This window comes from Rana temporaria, chromosome 4, assembly GCF_905171775.1.
Source record: "Rana temporaria chromosome 4, aRanTem1.1, whole genome shotgun sequence".
Taxonomy (NCBI): domain Eukaryota; kingdom Metazoa; phylum Chordata; class Amphibia; order Anura; family Ranidae; genus Rana; species Rana temporaria.
In genome coordinates, this window is record NC_053492.1 from 146,606,520 (window position 1) to 146,626,811 (window position 20,292).

A 20,292-nucleotide genomic window follows, 5' to 3' on the forward strand; every position below is an offset into this window, starting at 1 on the left:
TTGCGGGTGGGGATGCAGAGGCGAGTTGCGGACAGGTTTGGGATGCAGAGGAGTGTTGCGGAAAGGGGGTGCAGAGATGAGTTGCAAATGAGTGGCGGGTGTAGGGGCCCAGAGGTGAGTTGTGATCAAATAAATACAGGGGTGAGCTTTGGACAGGGGCTGCAGAGGTGAGTTGTGGATGGTAGATACAAATAAATACAAGGGTGAGATTTGGACAGGGGGTGCAGAGGTGAGTTGTGGATGGTAGATACAATTAAATACAGGGGTGAGCTTTGGACAGGGGGTGCAGAGGTGAGTTGTGGATGGTAGATACAAATAAATACAGGGGTGAGCTTTGGACAGGGGGTGCAGAGGTGAGTTGTGGATGGTAGATACAAATAAATACAGGGGTGAGCTTTGGACAGGGGGTGCAGAGGTGAGTTGTGGATGGTAGATACAAATAAATACAGGGGTGACCTTTGGACGGGGGGTGCAGAGGTGAGTTGTGGATGGTAGATACAAATAAATACAGGGGTGAGCTTTGGACAGGGGCTGCAGAGGTGAGTTGTGGATGGTAGATACAAATAAATACAGGGGTGAGCTTTGGACAGGGGGTGCAGAGGTGAGTTGTGGATGGTAGAGTTTTGCTACCTCTAACCATGCTCGATCACACTTGCCTTGGTCTTTATAAGTCAGGTCTTTGGTATCAAAAATTGCAGGGCACTCACGTACAAGTCGGATGAGTTGTTCATTGTCGAGAGTATCCTTCAGTCTCTTGGAAGCCATCTTAATCTTTCCTGCATTATGAACACAGCTGTACAATGTGCTTGCTAAGTGTACAATGTGCTTTGGAAGGTTACATTGCTTTGGAGGAGATTTTGAGCTGCAGGGGTTTACTGGCAAATTTTTTAATTTTTCCATTAGTTCACGCAGCCTAGTGGCCAGGCTAAAGCACTTGTGATATCATTATGTCCCGTCTAATATGTGAAGCAGAAACAAAATAGGAGAAAGCTAGAGATTTGCCAGTAGGTAAGCTGTCACTGAGTTTTCTGAGTCTTTTTACGGTGTTACGGTTATTAGGCTGTGAAAATAAACTTAGGATATTTCCATTTACTTGTCCTCCTAGACAAGCTATACACAGTCTGATTATTACTAGTTATTTAAGAATATTTTCAGATAGTGAGAGTTTAAGTCTACAAAAAACTATGAAGCAGCAGTTCCACAAATTGTCTATAATGCTGGAGAATTGCAGCTGTTGATAAATTTCATGTTAGGGAAGGAACTGATCTGTTTGTGTTCCAAACAAAATCTGCTTCCGCTTACAAAATATTCTGTCAATTTCAGTACTGTGCCTTGAGATAGCCTAGACCAGTATTTCTCAAACTTTTTTCAGTTGTGATAAGTTCACTATTGGGAACATGTTACATGTGCCACCCATTTTTAAAGTGGAACTTGTAACATGTTCTCACAGCTGCAGCCTCTCCCCGATCCACCACTTCTAGTGACAATGAGCCAGAGAACTTTTCCCCAAACGTGACCCCAGTGCTTACAGAGAGGGACAGGGGAGGGGCAAACAAAGATTCTGTGCTGGTGCCTTAAGTCTTCTTATAAACCGATGATGTTATTGACTGTACAAATGCCAGAGGTTAGCCCGCACAGTGCCCAAGGTTGTAATGCTGCACTATAAAAACCTTATGCCGCGTACACACGATCATTTTTCGGCATGAAAAAAACGACGTTTAAAAAAAATGTCATTTAAAATGACCGTGTGTGGGCTTCACATCATTTTTCGGGTTCTGAAAAACGAAAAAAAAAAAAAATTTCCGAACATGCTGCATTTTTTAACGACGTTTTAAATTATGTCGTTTTTCGGGTTGTAAAAAATGATCGTGTGTGGGCTAAAACAACGTTAAAAACCCGTGCATGCTCAGAAGCAAGTTATGAGACGGGAGCGCTTTTTCTGGTAAAACTACCATTCATAATGGAGTAAGCACATTCATCACGCTGTAACAGACAGAAAAGCGCGAATCGTCTTTTACTAACATGAAATCAGCTAAAGCAGCCCCAAGGGTGGCGTCATCCGCATGGAACTTCCCCTTTATAGTGCCGTCGTACATGTTGTACGTCACCGCGCTTTGCTAGTGCATTTTTTAAAAACGATCGTGTGTGGGCAACGTCGTTTTAATGATGAAGTTGCAAAAAACAACAGTTTTTCGAGATGCTGAAAAACTTCTTTTTTTTCATGCCAAAAAATGATCGTGTGTACGCAGCATTAGACTTTGTGTAACAAAATGACAGGCTTGATCCACTTGATGGCTGGTTGACAATTTTTGGGCAATTTGTGGTAATTTTCATTTTTTTATTATTTTGTCAAGGCATTTCCGAAGAGCCCAGAAGGCACCCTGTTTGAAAAAGACTGGTCTAGGCTTTTTGGCACTTGTGACAAAATTGTGGCCCTTTATTATTTTGCTGCAGTAATCTCTAGTTGCCTCCTGAAACATGTTCTCAGTCTATCACTGTCTTCTACAGCATGTCTCCAACCAAAACTTAGCATGTCCCCTAACCCAGTAGTCATCAACCCTGTCCTCAGGGCCCACTAACAGGCCAGGTTTTCAAGGTAACTGAAATACATCACAGGTGATATAATTTGCTGATCAGTGATTGTAGTATTCTAGTCTGTATCTCCCCAAGGTAATACATAAAGTCTGGCCTGTTAGTGGGCCCTGAGGACAGGGTTGATGACCACTGCTCTAACCATCATTTTCTCTACTATGTCCGCAGTTTCTGACAGTCTTCTCAAGCAATACCGAATACTATGTTCAGGTCTTTGCTGATGTTAGGGGTTGAGGCTGCCTATACCTCATAAATTGACAACCATTAGTCTGAAGGATGCCCAGTCATAAATATACTGCAAATGATGCATTTGACCATTGCTCACTGAAATAGTCATTACAGAGTTAATTTATGATTGTTTACCAAATTGTATAAGCATGGACAGATCACTCACTGCAACTGTCTCCGGAGAGATATCTAACCATATAATTTAATTACTTTTATCTTTCAATATTCATAAAAAAAATGAATTCACCTTCAACCCAGTAAGTGACATCATTAAATTCAAGCAGGCAATTAAATTCAAGTATTCAAGCTATGAAAATGTACTATATTTACCTGGCTAGACTTAAGAAATATATTGCATTTTGCCTTGGTGTCCGACCATGGTGCTTTGAGAAAGACTCTAGGGAAGAATTCAGAAGAAGGGTAGCATGTGGCATTGTTAAATTGCGTGGGCGGTTACTGCTAATGCTGCTGATGGGTGGAAGAGAAATTTGAGCCTTCCAAATGTTATGAATAATATCCAAAGATTCCGGTTCTACTCCAAGTCTTCTCTGAGCTGAATTTTCTGCTGTTTTTGTGATAGGAGGAAACCTGCATGGTGTTGGTGTCATAGGGTGGAGTTTTAAGACAGCATTAGCAAAGTTTTGGCTGCTCTGAGTCCGACAATTGTTATAAATCCTAATTGTTTTCCATTTGTCTTGATAAAGATTATGCAGACTTTTACTAGTCATCTTGGGTTCTGTGAAACCATCCACAACAAATGGGTCCCCAACACGTGTTTTAAATTGTGGATCCCACCTCTTCACTTTGCATAATTTTTTCTGAGTCACAAAAAGCCACTTTTTGATCTTGACATAGATATTCATAGGGAGAGAAATATTTGGGAAAGCGACAACTGACCACATCTTCATGATTAAATATAATACACAGTCTTTGTGGCCCTGGTGGATACATGTCCTGAGAGGTGTCTGACCAAAAGGAGTCTGACAATCTAAACACAAAACATTATGTGCAACAAAGGCTTTGATCAAAATGATTTGGCCTGCTTCAGCAGCTGCATGAATGGCACATTTGCTTATATCTGGGTGATCAGTTTCACAACACCATTCTCTATATGGATGGACACCAATGGCTTCATCTGCTCTTACACCCTTCTTCTGAAGCCAGTCTGCCATTTTCAGATGGCCAAAATGTGCAGCTATGTAAAGGGCTACTCTCTGCTGATATCTGTGTGTGGAAAAACAAAGGTCAATGTTAATAATAATGTACTTGTAAATCTTACACTCAACTGAAAAACTCTATGTATTTTTCTGGCAGATGCCAAACCTGCTTAGACCTGTAGTGTCGCTCTAAGCAAAAAAGGAAGATATATATTGTCCCGCTAGTGCTCAAGAATGGAGTGTCGGCATGTAATATCACCATCCAGTAGTGAGTAATATTCTTAGAAAAATCAGCACTCTCTATGGCTAAGCCCTGGCGGATAGGGCGAAACATGTCAGAGGGCATGGCTTGTGGAATGGTGTAAGGCTGAGGCTATCTCACACATGTTAACAACACTGACTGGACTGGGAGAACTGCGATGTTTCTAAGCATGGTAGATGTCAGAGATATACATTTATATTTACCTTCAACTATGTAGTGCAAGAGCCTGCCTTATTGCATACAAATTTAAAGTGTTTAGGTTTAACCTCGTATTACAGACGGTCCCCTAGTTACAAACATCCGATTTACAAACGACTCCTGCTTACAAACAGAGGGAGACAACAGGAAGTGAGAGGAAATCCACCATTAGGAAGGAAAATTCATTCCTGTAAGAGTTATTATGGGAAAAGGGTACATCCACTGATGCTTTATCACCTGAGGCTTGTTTCCAATACAACCTAAAATTTTCAAAATCCAATTGTCATTGGAACAAAAAGTGAGGTGCAATCTTCTGAACAGGGGCAAAAACAGCAAAACAAACGTTACTTTTTTTTGGCTGGAGCTACACATAAAAAATGTACCTGTTCTGACTTACAAACGGGATTCAACTTAAAGCGGATCTCCACCCTAAAGTTAAGTCGCGCTGATCGGCACCCTCCCCCTCCGGTGTCACATTTGACACCTTTCATGGGGGAGGGGGGTGAAGATACCTGTCTACAGACAGGTATTTGCACCCACTTCCGGCCACACGACACGGGCAAAAGACGGGTTTTTTCCTGGCATCCCGTCTGTCCCCCGTTGTATGCTGGGAACACTCGGCTCCCAGCACACAGCGGGAGCCAATCGGCAGGCGCAGCGCGACTCGCGCATGCGCCATAGGGAACCGGGCAGTGAAGCCGCAGCGCTTCACTTCCTGGTTCCCTCACCGTGGATGGAGGGGGGAGCAGCAGGGTGACGAGCGATCGCTCGTCATCTGCTGCGGACGACGGCTGGACTCCAGGACAGGTAAGTGTCCTAATATTAAAAGTCAGCAGCTGCAGTATTTGTAGCTGCTGGCTTTTAATATATTTTTTAGTGGCACATCCGCTTTAAGAACAAACCTACAGACCAAGGAAGTGCAGTCGCTTTAGATCTGAGGGGAAGATCTGAAAGTAGGAGGCTCTGCTGATTTTATCATCCAATCATATACAAGCAAAAATGCTGTTTTTTATTTTCCTTGCATGTCCCCCTCAGATCTACAGCGACTGCACTTCCAAGTGCACTTGTAGTGAAAAGTGGACTTGCCTTTAGTAAATAAACCATCCTATCGTGTACGATACTATTTTTTAGTACTAACGAATGCCAGTTACTGATACTTATGGCAACTGTTTTGTTTACACTTCAGCTATAAGCAATGGTACAAAGCATTGAAAAGTTATTTACAAATGAAATTAAAAAAAAATTAAGATTTTGTGCAATTTTCAACATGAAACATGTAAATATATGTTAAAGGTGTAATAAAATTAGCAACAAAAGTTTCAATTATTAATACTTTAAAAAATAGAAATTAATAAAAAAAATTATAAATAAATCAGCAGGAAAAAAATTATGAAATAGAGAAGGATAATAAAAAGTTAATTAAGACTGATTATAGTAAATTAAGGGTTAATAAGGGGTTAAACAGAGGAGAATTTAAAAAAGAAAAACAATTTTTTTATTTACTTGACAGTTTGCTTTAAATGGACTTCACCTGCAGATCGAAGTTCATCCCTCATATGTAGATGAATAAACAGAAAGATACAAGAAGAAACAATGTTTCTTTTTATATTTCTGTTTCAGTAATGTTGTTGATAAACATTGCCCGGCTGCTTTTTTTTTGACAGCTCCGAGACTTTGTTTACACTTTAGCTGTCAGTGGGGTTCCCCTGTTGACAGCTGAATGAGTGATCGGTTGTTAAGGACACAGCAGCCCCGCTCCTTAACAACCAATTTTTTGTGTCAATGAAAATGATAGTGTGTGGGCAAAACAACATTTCAAAGCGACGTTTTTAAACCCGCGCATGCTCAGAAGCAAGTTATGAAGCTAGCTTCAATGGAAAAGAGTGCCGTCGTATGTGCTGAACGTAACCGCGCTTTGCTAGAGCATTTTAAAAAACGATGGTGTGTAGGCAACGTCGTTTTTGAAAATGAAGTTTCAAAAACGTTGTTTTATTTCATGATTCAAAACGTCTGTGTTTTTTTTATCACAAAAAACGACCGTCTGTACGCGGCATCAGGGTAGTGAGAGAGGCCTGTCTGGGTATGCTAAACCCACTCTGGCGGGAGTGGGGCAGAGAAGCGTTACGTTTGGGAACAGGACTGTTTCCTTATCATAAAGCCTGAATCTGCAATTCTCTCTTCTTCTTCAACTTTATTTTCCTCACCACAAGTTATTGTTTTTACCCGGCTGGGTAATAAAGAGCACAGCAAAGATTACCTGTCGTGGACATTCCTTTACTTCCACTATATGCACTAGGCATCATTCACCCCTAGGAATTCGGAGGAGCCACGAGGTAATACGCCTCCTAAATATCCAACAGCTCCACTGGGGGTAATGCTACATTTGCAGAGCAGACTTTGCACTCTGCATTTTTTGTAAATCTCCCCTCATGTATATACCCATATATGTGTGCATACAGCAGGCAAATATTAAAGGGGAGTTCCACCCACAATTTCACTTTTTAAATATAAATACCCCTGTAATACACAAGCTTAATGTATTCTAGTAAAGTTAGTCTGTAAACTAAGGTCCGTTTTGTTGTTACAGCATTTAGATAGTTTATAATCTAGAAATAGGCCGTGGCCATCTTAAGTGTGGGCATCATGAAGCCAGACTGTATGACTTCCTGGATTTTAGCTTTGCATATCTCGCACATGCTCAGTGCACAAGCAATGTAATAGGTTTCAGTCAGGTTTGCAAGGACTACTGGGAAACATGATGCCTATCCCAGAAACCCTTGCAAATAGCCTAGGCAAATAAGGAGGAGGAAGTAATGAAGGACTACAAAATAAAGGTATTTACAAGCAACAAATTAAATAAAAATTGTCCATTGTGAACACTATGAGATTAGAGCATGCAGCACAGACAAACATAAAAAAATGGGTGGAACTCCACTTTAAATAACTGGCCACAGAAAATAACAGTGCATTGCAAACTAAAGTGATCTGAATTTATCAAAGCAAAAGAGGAATAGTGCAGCCACGGGTCAAACAATAAATTGTAATGCATGCGTTCTGAGGCCTAAGCTACTCATGACTACAAACAGTTTTTAAATTATAAATTCACTGGAGAAATTGTATAATCTCATTTTCTGCTAAGGGCAACATCACCATTTTCATTAGTCTTGGTCTGCATAACCGAGGTACATAACAAATGTAACAAATATAATTGAAGTTGCTATCTTTGAACCCCAAGGCCAGATTTTTACGATTAGGTTTAGTAGGCATCTGCCTATAGGCACCAGAGGTGGCTTTCTGTCGGAAATACAGTAATTTCTTCCAAATCTATTTACTTTTTGTGACTATATTCAAGGCCATGTTAGGACCAGTAAATTAGGAAACAAATTGCACTGTTGGCAGTCCTAGCATAGTAGGGGTGCGTTGAGTGCCAAAGCTTGTGTGTTCACAGACTCCAGCAATGGAAATCAAGCCCTAATGATACTCAAAGTAAGTGGTTCATATACCTGAGGATGGTTTCATTCTTCGACAAGTACCGTTGAACATTTTGCTTGTGGCCCAAGACACAGGATGCCAAAAGTTCCTTCCAGCCATCCCATACATCCAGTCTCAATGCTGAGCCTAAAGTTAATGCAAAACAGACCAATCTTTATTGCTGCAATATATAGGGAATCATTTCTCAGTTAAAGATGTGCACTGATGTACACTGGATGTGCTTCTGCAACCAGCACTTGTGCATATTAGTGCTACCTGTTTCAGATACAGAGGTGTTTTATGTGCACATATGACAAATATATCTACTCTATATGCTGTTTTGTTTTTTTGTATAAAATGTGTGTGCAGCAAAAAGTCCAAGAGTAGTGCTGGAGTACCTGTAATTATAATAAATAACCACTAGAGGTCTATAATTTGTTTCTACAGCTAGGCATCGTGTACACGGGACGTTTTAAAACCTCTTCTGAACGATGGTACTTGACTGCTAGTAACTGATGGTTAAAAACGTCCCTTGTGCCCCATTTAAATGCCTTGTTTGCGTTTAGAAGTGTTTTTTGCATTGCAAATGGTCAGAAATGTATCTCCATTAAAAACGCCTATAAACGACACGTGGCTAAACACGAGTTTCTGCATTTACAAGCTGTTACAGGCATTTGACCTTATGCCGCGTACACACCATCACTTTATGTGATGAAAAAAAACGACATTTTAAAAAAAGGCAATTTAAATGACCGTGTGTGGGGGAAAACGTTGTTTTATGTCTTGTGAAAAACGACAAAAAAAATTGAAGCATGCTTCAATTTTTTGTGTCGGTTTTCAAAACGTTGTTTTTTGTTTCACAAAAATTGACCGCGTGTAGCAAAAACGATGTTTAAAACGACGTTTTAAAACCCGCGTGTGCCCAGAAGCTAGTTATGAAGCGAGCTTCAATGGGAAAAAGTGGTGAACGTAACCTCGCTTTGCTAGAACAATGTGAAAAAACGATGGTGTGTAGGCAACGTCGTTTGTGAAAATTTAAGTTTCAAAAATGTTGTTTTTTACTTCACAGAAAATGTTGTTTTTTTCCATCACATAAAGTGATGGTGTGTACGCGGCATTAGGCAGGGGTAGGCAACCTTGGCACTCCAGCTGTGGTGAAACTACAAATCCCATCGTGCCTCTGCCTCTAGGAGTCATTCCAGTGATTCTCAGAGTCTTGCAATGTCTCATGGGACTTGTAGTTTCACCACAGCTGGAGGGTCGAGGTTGCGTACCCCTGACCCTGGGGAAAAAGTTGGGAAGGAAAGGGAAATCTCCCTATTGAGTTATGGGTGCCAAGAAAAGTTTTAGTCTTTATATAAACTTTAGACCTTATTGCACCTACAGTTTTTAGCCACTACAGACCCGCCAAGAGTCTATAAAACACAAACTTACATTTTTGGAAATTTGTGTAAATTATCCAAGTTTAGAAATTAAAGGGGTTGTAAAGGGTTTTTTTTTTTTCTAAATAGGTTCCTTTAACCACTTCCATACCAGGCACTTACGCACCTTCCCGCCCAAGCCAATTTTCAGCTTTCAGCACTGCTGCACTTTGAATGGCAATTGCGCGGTCATGCTACACTGTACCCAAACAAAATTGGCGTCCTTTTTTCCCCACAAATAGAGCTTTCTTTTGGTGGTATTTGATCACCTCTGCAATTTTTTTTTTTTGCGCAACAACTAAAAAAAGACTGAAAATGTTGAAAAAAAATTACGTTTTTATTTTTTTCTATAATTTTTTTTGTAAATAAGTACGTTTTCTCTTTCAATTACGGGCACTGATATGGCGGCACTGATGGGCACCGATGAGATGGCACTGATGGACATCGATGAGGTAGTACTGATGGGCACAGATGAGGTGGCACTGATTGGCGGCGCTGGTATGCGGCACTGATGGGCACACATAAGCAGCACTGATGGGCACACATAGGTGGCACTGATGGGCACACATAGGCGTCACTGATGGGCACTCATGGGCGGCACTGGGCACTCATGGGTGGCACAGATGGGCACTCATGGGTGGCACAGATGGACACTGATAGGTGGGCACTGTGGGGTGGCACTGATGGACACTGGGGTGGCACTGATGGACACTGTGGGGCAGCACTGATTCTCATGTTGCCAGTCAGTGCCCATTTGTGGGCACTGATTGGCATCTTTTTTTTTTTTAAATGCTTTTCTTTTTAAGACTTTTTTTTTTTTTTTAAGACTTTTTTTTTTAAGACTTTTTTTTTTTTTGGCCCACCCTGGTGGTCCAGGGTGGGCTTCCCTGGTGGTCCAGTGTGGTGATCCGAGGGGGGGCTGCGCTGATAAACAATCAGCGCGAACCCCCCCTGTCAGGAGAGCCGCCGATCGGCTCTCCTTTACTTGCGTCTGTCAGAAGCGAGTGAGGAAGAGCCATCAACGGCTCTTCCTGTTTACATCGTGAGCAGCCGTGATTGGACACGGCTGATCACGTGGTAAAGAGTCTCCACCGGAGGCTCTTTACCGAGATCGGAGATGCAGGGTGTCAGACTGACACCCCGCATCACCGATCGCTGTGCTGCGCGCCCCCACAGGTTAAGCTAGTGCATTGTTGGTTCACTTACCTTTTCCTTTGATTTCCCTTCTAAATGTTTTTTTTCTTTGTCTGAATTTCTCATTTCCTGTTTCTTCTCAGTAAGCTTGCCACCAAGAGAAATTCAGACAAAGAAAAAAAACATTTAGAAGGGAAATAGAAGGAAAAGGTAAGTGAACCAACAATGCACTAGCTTAAAGGAACCTTTTTAGAAAATTAAAAACGAACCTTTACAACCCCTTTAATGTTTTTTCACATCCAAATGTGCATATTCAAGGACAAATTATGGCATTTTTGCATTTTTGAAGACACAAGTTTACGTCCTAGAATGAGATATGTGACAAGTGTATATTGGTGTATTGATGGTCAATGTGGGAGGCAATTATGTTAGGGAAGAAGAAATAGAACAATAACTTTGGGATCCCAAGCGTTTTTGGGTCACTGAATCTTATTGGCCAGATGTCCTATAGAATATGAAATCTTATTATCTTAAGCAGGCCATACACGATCAAATTTCGAACTAATTTTCTTTTCAAAATCAGAAAGTTCGTTTTTTTTGTGATCCGATGATGCCACCATTGATTTTCGAAATTCGGCCGACCAAACCTTCATGTTGCCGGGAATCTTCATTTCTCTCCGGGAACATTCTTTTCTCTCCGGGAATATTCTTTTCTTGCACATGCGCATTTTTTTCTATTACATTTCTCGCACGATTCTCCCATCATTGATCAGAAAATCGTTTGCTTTTCCAAAAATTTCCAACATGTCGGATTTTTCAAAAAAAAAATCGGGGCGAAAATCAGCTGTTGCTGCAGCCCACTAACGGTGCGAAATTCGTACGAAAATTCTTTGATACGTTTTTGGAAAGAAAATTCTTTCGAAATTCGAACCGTGTATGGCCACCTTTATCCAGGCCAGGGGAGGGCAGGGTGGAAATCTCCCCCCGGGTTGGTGACACTATGCACAGCCACCGGCTGCCACTACCAAATGCTGTTTTTGCAGAGCAGGTATATGCCTGCTGGAGCTCTGTTAACACAGGTCATGGCCGCTGCTCACCTCCCACTGTGCAGCCGTGCCTGTGTCAGCTCCGAGGTAGATGGCTGTAGAGCTGAGCTATGTCTCGTCTCACACATAGCTCAGCCTCAGCGCACACCAGCGCTGACATCCCCTTCTCTCTCTGCACAGACACGAGGACTCTGATGTAAGGGGGGCCTCTGTGCGGACTCTGATGTAAGGGGGGCCTCTGTGCGGACTCTGATGTAAGGGGGGCCTATGTGTGGACTCTGATGTAAGGGGGCCTCTGTGCGGACTCTGATGTAAGGGGGGCCTCTGTGCGGACTCTGATGTAAGGGGGGCCTCTGTGCGGATTCTTGTGATCATGAAAAATCTTAGACTGTTTTCCTCGATCCATCACTTTTCCACGCTCTATGGGTCATTTGACTGGACTTGCCCCCCAGGCCTAAGGCTGCCAGCCCTCCCCTGATCCAGGCCATTTTTTTTTTAAACCAGTATCTTGTGCTCTTGCTTTCCCCAAAATCTCCAAATGATGTAACGTTTTGCCAGGTCAAATTTCCTGGTTTATGGTAGATAAAGCTGTCTGCAGATGTCATCCTTTGTAATCTCCTGCAAGGATGATGAAGAGGGAAGCACATCTAAAAAAGATGTAAGGGATATAGTCTGCTTGCATCTTCACCTCCTCCATTATTTACTAACTACTGTATTCATTTGCCAGCCACTGCCAGTTCCAGAAAGGTTTTCATTGTAAATTCATGAATATTAGGAATGCAAGCTGCAGACAGAGAAGAAGATTTTAAGGGAAAACTATAATGATTTTGGGTCAACTGTATTTATTTTTGCTAAATATTTATCAGTTTTAAACATATGTTTTATGTGTATGTAAATTTCTACTTTACTAAGCTCTGAAAACACAAGTCGAGGTAAGGAGAAAGTGGGAAGTATGGGAAAAGTATCCAAGAGCTGCACCTGCTCTTTGTGAGAAAGCAAACCTTCACATGCAATATTTCCCATTCATCCAAATTATTAATATGTTTGCTTAGTACTACTTTCCCCTGAATTCTGTGCTTATGCATATGATATAAAATTAAGTAGAGACCACAATTGCCCATGCTGCACAAAGTTCCCCCATGTTTTCTCTCATACTATGACTTCCTATGATTGTCAGCTTCATATAGTGGCAAAAATACATTTTAAAAAGCAGAACACGACCCAAAAATAACAAGATAAAAATGAATAGCCCAATAAAAGCTAAAATAACCAAGCCAAGTTTTTCTTTTCCCCCCTTGTACTGCGCATGCACGACGCCGAGTCTCCGAAAATACGGCAGGACACCTGACTGACAGGAGGAAGAGGAGCTCAGGTAAGATGGGAAGGTGAGAATAGAACAAAACATGGGGGGGATCTATCATTTCAACCTTGTTTTTCTATTCTCTCTCTCTCCAAGACCAGCCCTTTGGCCAGTATACTTCTCTCATTAAAATTCTACTTGGTGAAACTTAACACAGTGGGGCAGGCTGCCTTTCTGTTATACTTTTACTATGTCAGTATGATGACACTAAACTACAGTACTCTGGTTACAGTATGTTTTTCTTTTTTTTACTAAAAAAGGTTAAAGAATTGAATGAAAAAGGATTATTATTTTTTTTACATGCTGTCACCAGTATGTAAAAAAAATCATTAAGGCCTGAATCACACTAGTGCGTTGCGTTTTTGAGCTCCGTTGTCTTTGCGAATTTCTCTATAAGGTGTTCTGCAGATCAACTGCGTTTTAGCTGCAGATCAGGTGCGAATTTGGAAACCTGGGAGAGGGGAGGGGGAGGGGGGAAGTGTATTGAACTGAATGAGACAAATACTGAAGAGAAATGAACACATCTGCAAATTCAGCTGCGTACCCATAGAAGATAATGGGACTGAATTCGCACCTGAGCCGCACCGCAAGACATAAAAACCGCACACGGTTTGGAGGCAATGCGCAGTGCGGATGCATCGCACATATGTGAACCAGCCTCATTGAAAACAATGTATTTTGAAATGTCCTGCGAATTAGATGCGGTTTAAGCCGCACTCAATTCGCATAGGTGTGAACCTGGCCTAAATGCAGCCGTCATATGATGACGTTGCACTACACTGGTGACAATATGTAAAATAAATTGTGAATAAAATAAAAACACAATCACAAGTTGTAACAAATGATGCTATATGGTGAGAGTCTCTCAGTGACTGTGAATAGAAAGAAGAGAGCTCACTGGCACACTGGCACAGCCGGGTGGATGGAAAGTGATCACAAAATGGTAAAATATGAATAAAAGCAATGTGGGAAGCATAAAGATGCTGGAAACTTTATGCTTCCCACATTGCTTTTATTCATATTTTACCATTTTGTGATCACTTTTATTGGCTATATTTACACTGATTTGTAAGATATTTTTATAAATAAAATTCATTGGTTGATCTACACCATATGCAGCCCTTTTTTATATTTTATGCTATGCTGGGGCACTAGTGATTCATCTTGCCCACCATCACCCCTCCATCCACCCGGCTGTTGCTTTTCTGCTTGCTGTGGTTCTGCGATGTGCGTGCGGGGGGGCCTCCATGTTCATTTTGCTTGGGGCCCCCTAATTCCTTCAAACGGCCCTGTGTATAACACAAGTGCTAGTTATAGTGATGCAGCATTTGTGTTCTGACGTTTCTAGCACCAGACTTTCTGGACCACAAACAAGCCAATTTTCAGAGATCACAAATAAAAGTAGTTGTAGGAGAGTGAAGGGGAACTTGACTGGCTGCATTAGACATGATAGAACTCCATGTAATGAGGCACACTGTCTTGTAGTGGTTCATTTACCTATTTCCAGCTTGTAATCGCTCAGGGTGTTACAGTCATACATTTCTTTGCCTTCTAATGTCTTCAAGCAAAAAACACCGACTGGGAATCCACATTTCACAGACACTAGGGATTTTAGCTGTGAAACTGTTTCAGCGAGAAGATGAACATTTCCCATTATCGGGACCTTTTCTTGTGTCACTGCATTATGTACATAGAGAGCCGGCTTTTCTTCTTCCTGAAATCATAACAAGATATATAGATTTGTAAAGATTTCCTCAAAATCAGGGACAGTTGGCTTCCATCCAATGTGGCATGGCTGCAGATAAGCTCTTTGATTTTAGATTTCTGTGAGTTTGCACTTGGCTTTTTAATTGTAATAAACCCATTGATGCTGCACTTAGCTGGTGCCCCCCTTGTGTTCCTATTTTCTATGGATCTTTAGCCAGATTCACGTACGCCAGCGTAACTTTGTGCAGGCGTAGCGTATGTCATTTACGTTACACCGCCGCAAGTTAGAGAGGCAAGTGCAGTATTCACAAAGCACTTGCTCCGTAAGTTGCAGCATTGTAGCGTAAATGTGCCGGCGTAAGCGCGCCTAATTCAAATTGTGAAGAGGTGGGCGTGTTTTATGTAAATAAAGCATGACCCCACGTAAATGACGTTTTGAACGAACGGCGCATGCGCCGTCCGTGGATGTATCCCAGTGCGCATGCTCCAAATTACGCCGCAAAGACTCATTGGTTTCGACGTGAACGTAAATTACGCCCAGCCCCATTCACGGACGACTTACGCAAACGACGTAAAAAAATTAAAATTCGACACGGTTACGACGTCCATACTTAACATTGGCTGCGCCATCTTTTTGGTGGTTTACCTTTACGCCTAAAAAAGCCTTACGTAAATGGCGTATATTTACTGCGACAGGCAAGCGTACGTTCGTGAATAGGCGTATCTCGCTGATTTACGTATTCTAGGCGTAAATCAGCGTACACTCCCCTAGCGGCCAGCGTAAATAGACAGCTAAGATACGACGGCGCCGGCAGTCGTATCTTAGCAACATTTAAGCGTATCTCAATTTGAGAATACGCTTAAATATACGACAGCGCAGATTCAGAGTTACGACGGCGTATCTACTGATACGCCGTCGTATCTCTACCTGAATCTGGCTACTTGTATTTATCTTAATGATGTCAGGACCTTAGTCTGCTGGAACACAGGGGAAAAGATACTACAGAGAGTAGACCAGTCTAGCAGTGCAGAGGACCCTGCCAGAGTGGGTGATTCAGGCAAGTAAATCTTCTTTTCCATGCCCACTAAATCAAACTGAGAAGGTATTCCTTGCAGTGTAAGCACAGCCCAAATTTTTAAGTTTCCTGGAGCTTTAAGTTACCAAGTATTTCATACAGCATTTTGATGTTACATGCAATCTCACAGATTAATTTCAGAACAAAGCATAAACTTTAAAATATGTGATGGTAAAAAACAAAACAATATAAACATAATGCACATGATAATATGTGCATACCTCCCAACATTTTGAGATCGGAATGACGGACACCTACTAACAAACGTATGTAGGCATAGAACATGCCCCCTGCCACACCCCCTTAAAGGAGAAAAAAAAAAAGTTGGAAAATTACTACTACTATTCCTTTATATTGGCTGTTAAAATGTACAAATGCAGCAATTTAGAAATTGGATGAAAGGTCTGGGAAACACTTTTTAAAAAATAAAAAGTGTATTTTATATACAACTATATAGATCAGACCAAAATGAGGGACAATTGAGGAGGAAAGAGGGGCAGGGGGACTTTGCACCAAATCAAGGACAGAGGTTTGTATGTGGGCTTTATAACACGCTGTCGCCTGACAAATAGGAGCTGCAGAATAACCTCGGATAAAAATAGACAAAACATTTTTATGAGGAAAAGAGATCATAATCTGTACAAATGGCCATTTTCCAAACTCCTACCTGGCCAAAAATAAAGCAAACTACATTTTCGATCAATAAAGAAAAATACCAGTATATTTAATTACAGAGAACAATTATTCCTATTTTTAGCCAAGCGTGTGCTTTAGTTGCTCTGTTAACAGTAGACAGAAAACCATGAAGTGCACGCATACAACAGGAAATGCAGAGATGCAGAAAAATTGTCCATTAGGCAATGCACACAGCATCTTGGCATTAAGAATTCATGAGGCCTCGTACACACGACAGAGTTTCTCGGCAGAATTCACCGAGAAACTCGGTCAAAACCCGGATTCTGCCGAGAATCTCTGTCGTGTGTACACTTTTGGCTCGATGGAGCCGCCGAGGAGCTCGTCGAGAAAATAGAGAACATGTTCTCTATTTTCTCGTTGTTCTATGGGAGAAGGCGGCCCGCCGAGCTCCTCGGCGGCTTCATCCCAAAACTCGACGAGGAACTCGACGTGCCAAGCACGTCGAGTTTCTCTGTCGTGTGTACGAGGCCTGAGACTTCCTTTTTTCTGTGGTGTTTTTTTTTTTTTTATGGATCATCAAATAAAAGCATGCTTATACACATTTTATTAGCCGCCAACATAGTTTAATAACAATACTCTTATTTGTGACCTCTTTATCTTCCATCCATTCACTTCTATATGTGGGCTTGTGTCATTGTCAGTTTTCTCTCTGCAATGGGAATTTTTTTCTATCTAGTAAGGCTGAACTCCAGGAAGATATAGAAACAGGGGTCAAGTCCTGGGGAAAAAAGTGTGGGAACTCCCACCCAAGATCCACTCCCCCACCAAAACAAAAACAAATGATACGCTCATATGCATAATTACTTAACCGCATGTTTTTTTGTTTTTGTTTTTTTACCTTTAAGCAAGTTCTTTCTAAATCCCGCGATAACTCGCGGCAGATCTCTGCAATGTCTCCTGGAAACAATGACAAAAGGAGACATTGCGGCATCGAGGAAGTGACGGAATACCCGCACACTACCTGATGAATCCATATATAGGAAGGGGCCAGTAACATAAAGGATTACTAAGGTTCGCCTGCCCCTGACAGTGACTCGAGCTGGGCATCGGCGCTTAGTGAAGGATTGGCTTGGCTGCTCTTAGCTGCTCTAGTCCTGCAAAGGGAACTGCGTTCCTGCTGTGAAAAAAGTGCAGGAACTCCATTCCCACGCGTTCCCGCAGGACTTGAGCCCTGTACAGAAAGCACCATTTATTGCAGATCTGTAATTATTCTGTTTATTTTGTCATGCAAGCAGTGCATGTACCTGACTTTGACTCAATATCAGCCTTATTCAGTTTATGTACAGTCTGTGCAGCAAAGCTCAAAGAACAAAAGGGAGAAGCAACACACAGAGCCAGTTAGGTGTGCTGCAGTGCAAAGAGCACTCTTTCCCTGCTGATAGGATGAGAGAGCAATGTGACAGAAATTAGCTAATCAGTGTGCTGCTTCTCTTTTCATTTTCCAGTCTCAGGTTGAGGGAAGGGAAGAGACATGTAGTGCCACATACACACGGTCGGAATTTCCGATGGAAAAAGTCAGAGGGAATTTTTCCATCGGATATTCCGACCGTGTGTGCCCCATCGGACTTTTTCGGAAATTTCAGACGGAAAAAAATTCTATCGGAAATTCAGTCCGTCTGTATGGAATGCCGACGGAGAAAAAAAACACGCATGCTCGGAAACAATTTGACGCATGCTCGGAAGCATTGAACTTAATTTTTCTAGGCTCGTCGTAGTGTTGTACATCACTGCGTTTTTGATGGTGGAATTTGGTGTGTCCGTGTGCATGCAAGACAGATTTTAGGTGGTTTAGGTGATTAAGGGCGTATTCCAGCAGGGACCAGCTGTGATTGTACACAGCAGGAGCCTGTCAGCAAGTCCCGGCCAATGATTCATGGCCAGGACCTGCTGATCAGCTGAGTACATTTGCAGCCCTGAGCTCTGTGTTGACATTGAACAGAGAGCTTTGTATATGAATGAATGAATGAATGAAAAACTTATAAAGCGCGGCGCATGCGAACTGAATCGCTTCTGGGCGCTAGTTGTTCGTGTCTCATGACATCAAAAGAGCAGAGTTTTGATCCGTCTTCTGAAAGTCAGATGGTTTTCCTCCAACCGAATGCTGGTTGGTAAAGCGTTCCATAGTCTAGGACCCTGAAAAGCAAACCTTCTTTCTCCTTTGGACTTGTATTTGGTTTTTGGTACCCTGACCAGATTTTGGTCGGTGGATCGCAGAACGCGATTCGAATTGTGAGGTTCTATCTTGTCGCAAAGATATTGCGGAGCCTTCCCATGGATGCACTTATGTGTCAGGCAGAGTGCTTTAAATGCAATTCTGTCTTTTACTGGCAGCCAGTGAAGGGTTCTCAACGAAGGTGAGATTGATTCCCATTTTTTTTTCCCAGTCACCAGTCTGGCGGCCGTATTCTGAACGACTTGCAGACGGGAGATTTGGTACTTTGGGAGTCCGAGGTACAGGGCGTTAGCATAGTCCAGTCTGGAATTCACGATTGTTCCCACCACGACTGCTACGTCTTCTTTGGGGATAAATGGAATAAGTCTGCGTAGTAGGCGCAACAGATGGTGCGCTCCGCTGACTACTGACCCTATTTGTGCGTCCATTGTCATGAAGGTGTCGAAGATGACCCCGAGACTTTTGACTTTGGAGCTAGGGGTGATGATTTGGCCCAGAATGGGCGGGGGTGTCCAGGTTGTTGCCAGTTGACTCTTTCGGCTGGCGTGAAACATAAGGAGTTCTGTTTTTGAACTGTTGAGTTTAAGATAACTCTTAGTCATCCAGTTTTCTATCAAAGAGAGACATTTCTCTAAACTGAGATGATGATCCTTTTTGTTGCAGATGCGAAAATACAGTTGCGTATCGTCTGCATAAGAGTGATAGAGTAGTTCTTGGCTACTGATAATATCAAAGAGAGGGCGAAGATAGATGTTGAAAAGCACCGGTGACAGGGGGGATCCTTGGGGGACTCCACATGACACTGTGCGCTTTTCCGACGTGAAACAACCCAATTTAACTGTTTGTGATCGGTTTTCAAGAAAGGAAGAAAACCATGGTAAATCACCTTCTGCGACTTCTGCTACCTTGGCTAGTCGCATCAGTAACAGTTTGTGGTCTACCGTGTCAAAGGCTGCGCTTAGGTCCAGCAGAACCAGGAGACAAGATTCTCCTTCGTCTGCGGCCTCGAGGGCATCGTCCCATATTTTGAGTAAGGCCGTTTCTGTCCCGTGTCCGGGACGGAAGCCTGATTGTAATGGATCCAGTAGATTGTGGGTATCTAGATGCTGTTGCAGCTGTTGTACCACTACTTTCTCCATTATCTTGGAGAGAACATTTAGGCCTGTTATGGGACGGCGGTGAGTTGGGTCCTTGGGATCCAGGTTAGGTTTTTTCAAGATGGGCTGGATTGTGCCCTCTTTCAACAGGGATGGCACTGTGCCTTCCTTAAATGGTTTATAAGCTGTATAGAGGGAACGATCAATGTGTTTCTCACCCCTGCAAGGGATGAGAATGGTAGAGCTCATTTAGTAAAAGCAGCACACTTTACACATAGTTAGGCACATATTAAACCCTTTGATCGCCCTAGATGTTAGTCCCTTGCCAGCCAAGTGGTTATAAAGACAAAATGTTTTTTATCTTAATGCATGGAATGAATAAATATAGGGAATGAATAAAAAACACTGTATGGCTTTCTGTCCTCCCCCTTCTCTGTGTGAAAGAGAAGAGAAGGGAGAACAGATCCAGTGCTGTGCATGGCTGCATCTCTTCTCCCCTCTCTTCTGCTTCACACAGGGATTTGTCTCCTTTTGCTGTCAATAAAATGCAGTAAAAATGAAGCAGGGGGCGGGGTTAAGCAGCTCCATAGACACAACTATGGATTTGTAAGAGAAGTCCAGCTAACAGATGCGCATCTGCGCACAGGCACGGACACACTAGTGTGTGCACAAAG

General features: G+C 42.3%; 1 protein-coding gene across 2 annotated transcripts in view; it reads right to left on the reverse strand.

Moving 5' to 3' along the window:
- Positions 1-20,292, reverse strand: part of ANKUB1 (ankyrin repeat and ubiquitin domain containing 1) — a 35,217-nt gene that overhangs the window by 1,765 nt on the left and 13,160 nt on the right. For both annotated transcript variants that reach the window (XM_040349145.1, XM_040349143.1), the window contains 3 exons: positions 14,367-14,583; positions 7,941-8,055; positions 3,151-4,044 (listed from right to left, as the gene is read on the reverse strand). In XM_040349145.1, the coding sequence (XP_040205079.1) occupies positions 3,151-4,044; positions 7,941-8,055; positions 14,367-14,583 (1,226 nt within the window). The remainder of the gene's footprint in view (positions 1-3,150; positions 4,045-7,940; positions 8,056-14,366; positions 14,584-20,292) is intronic.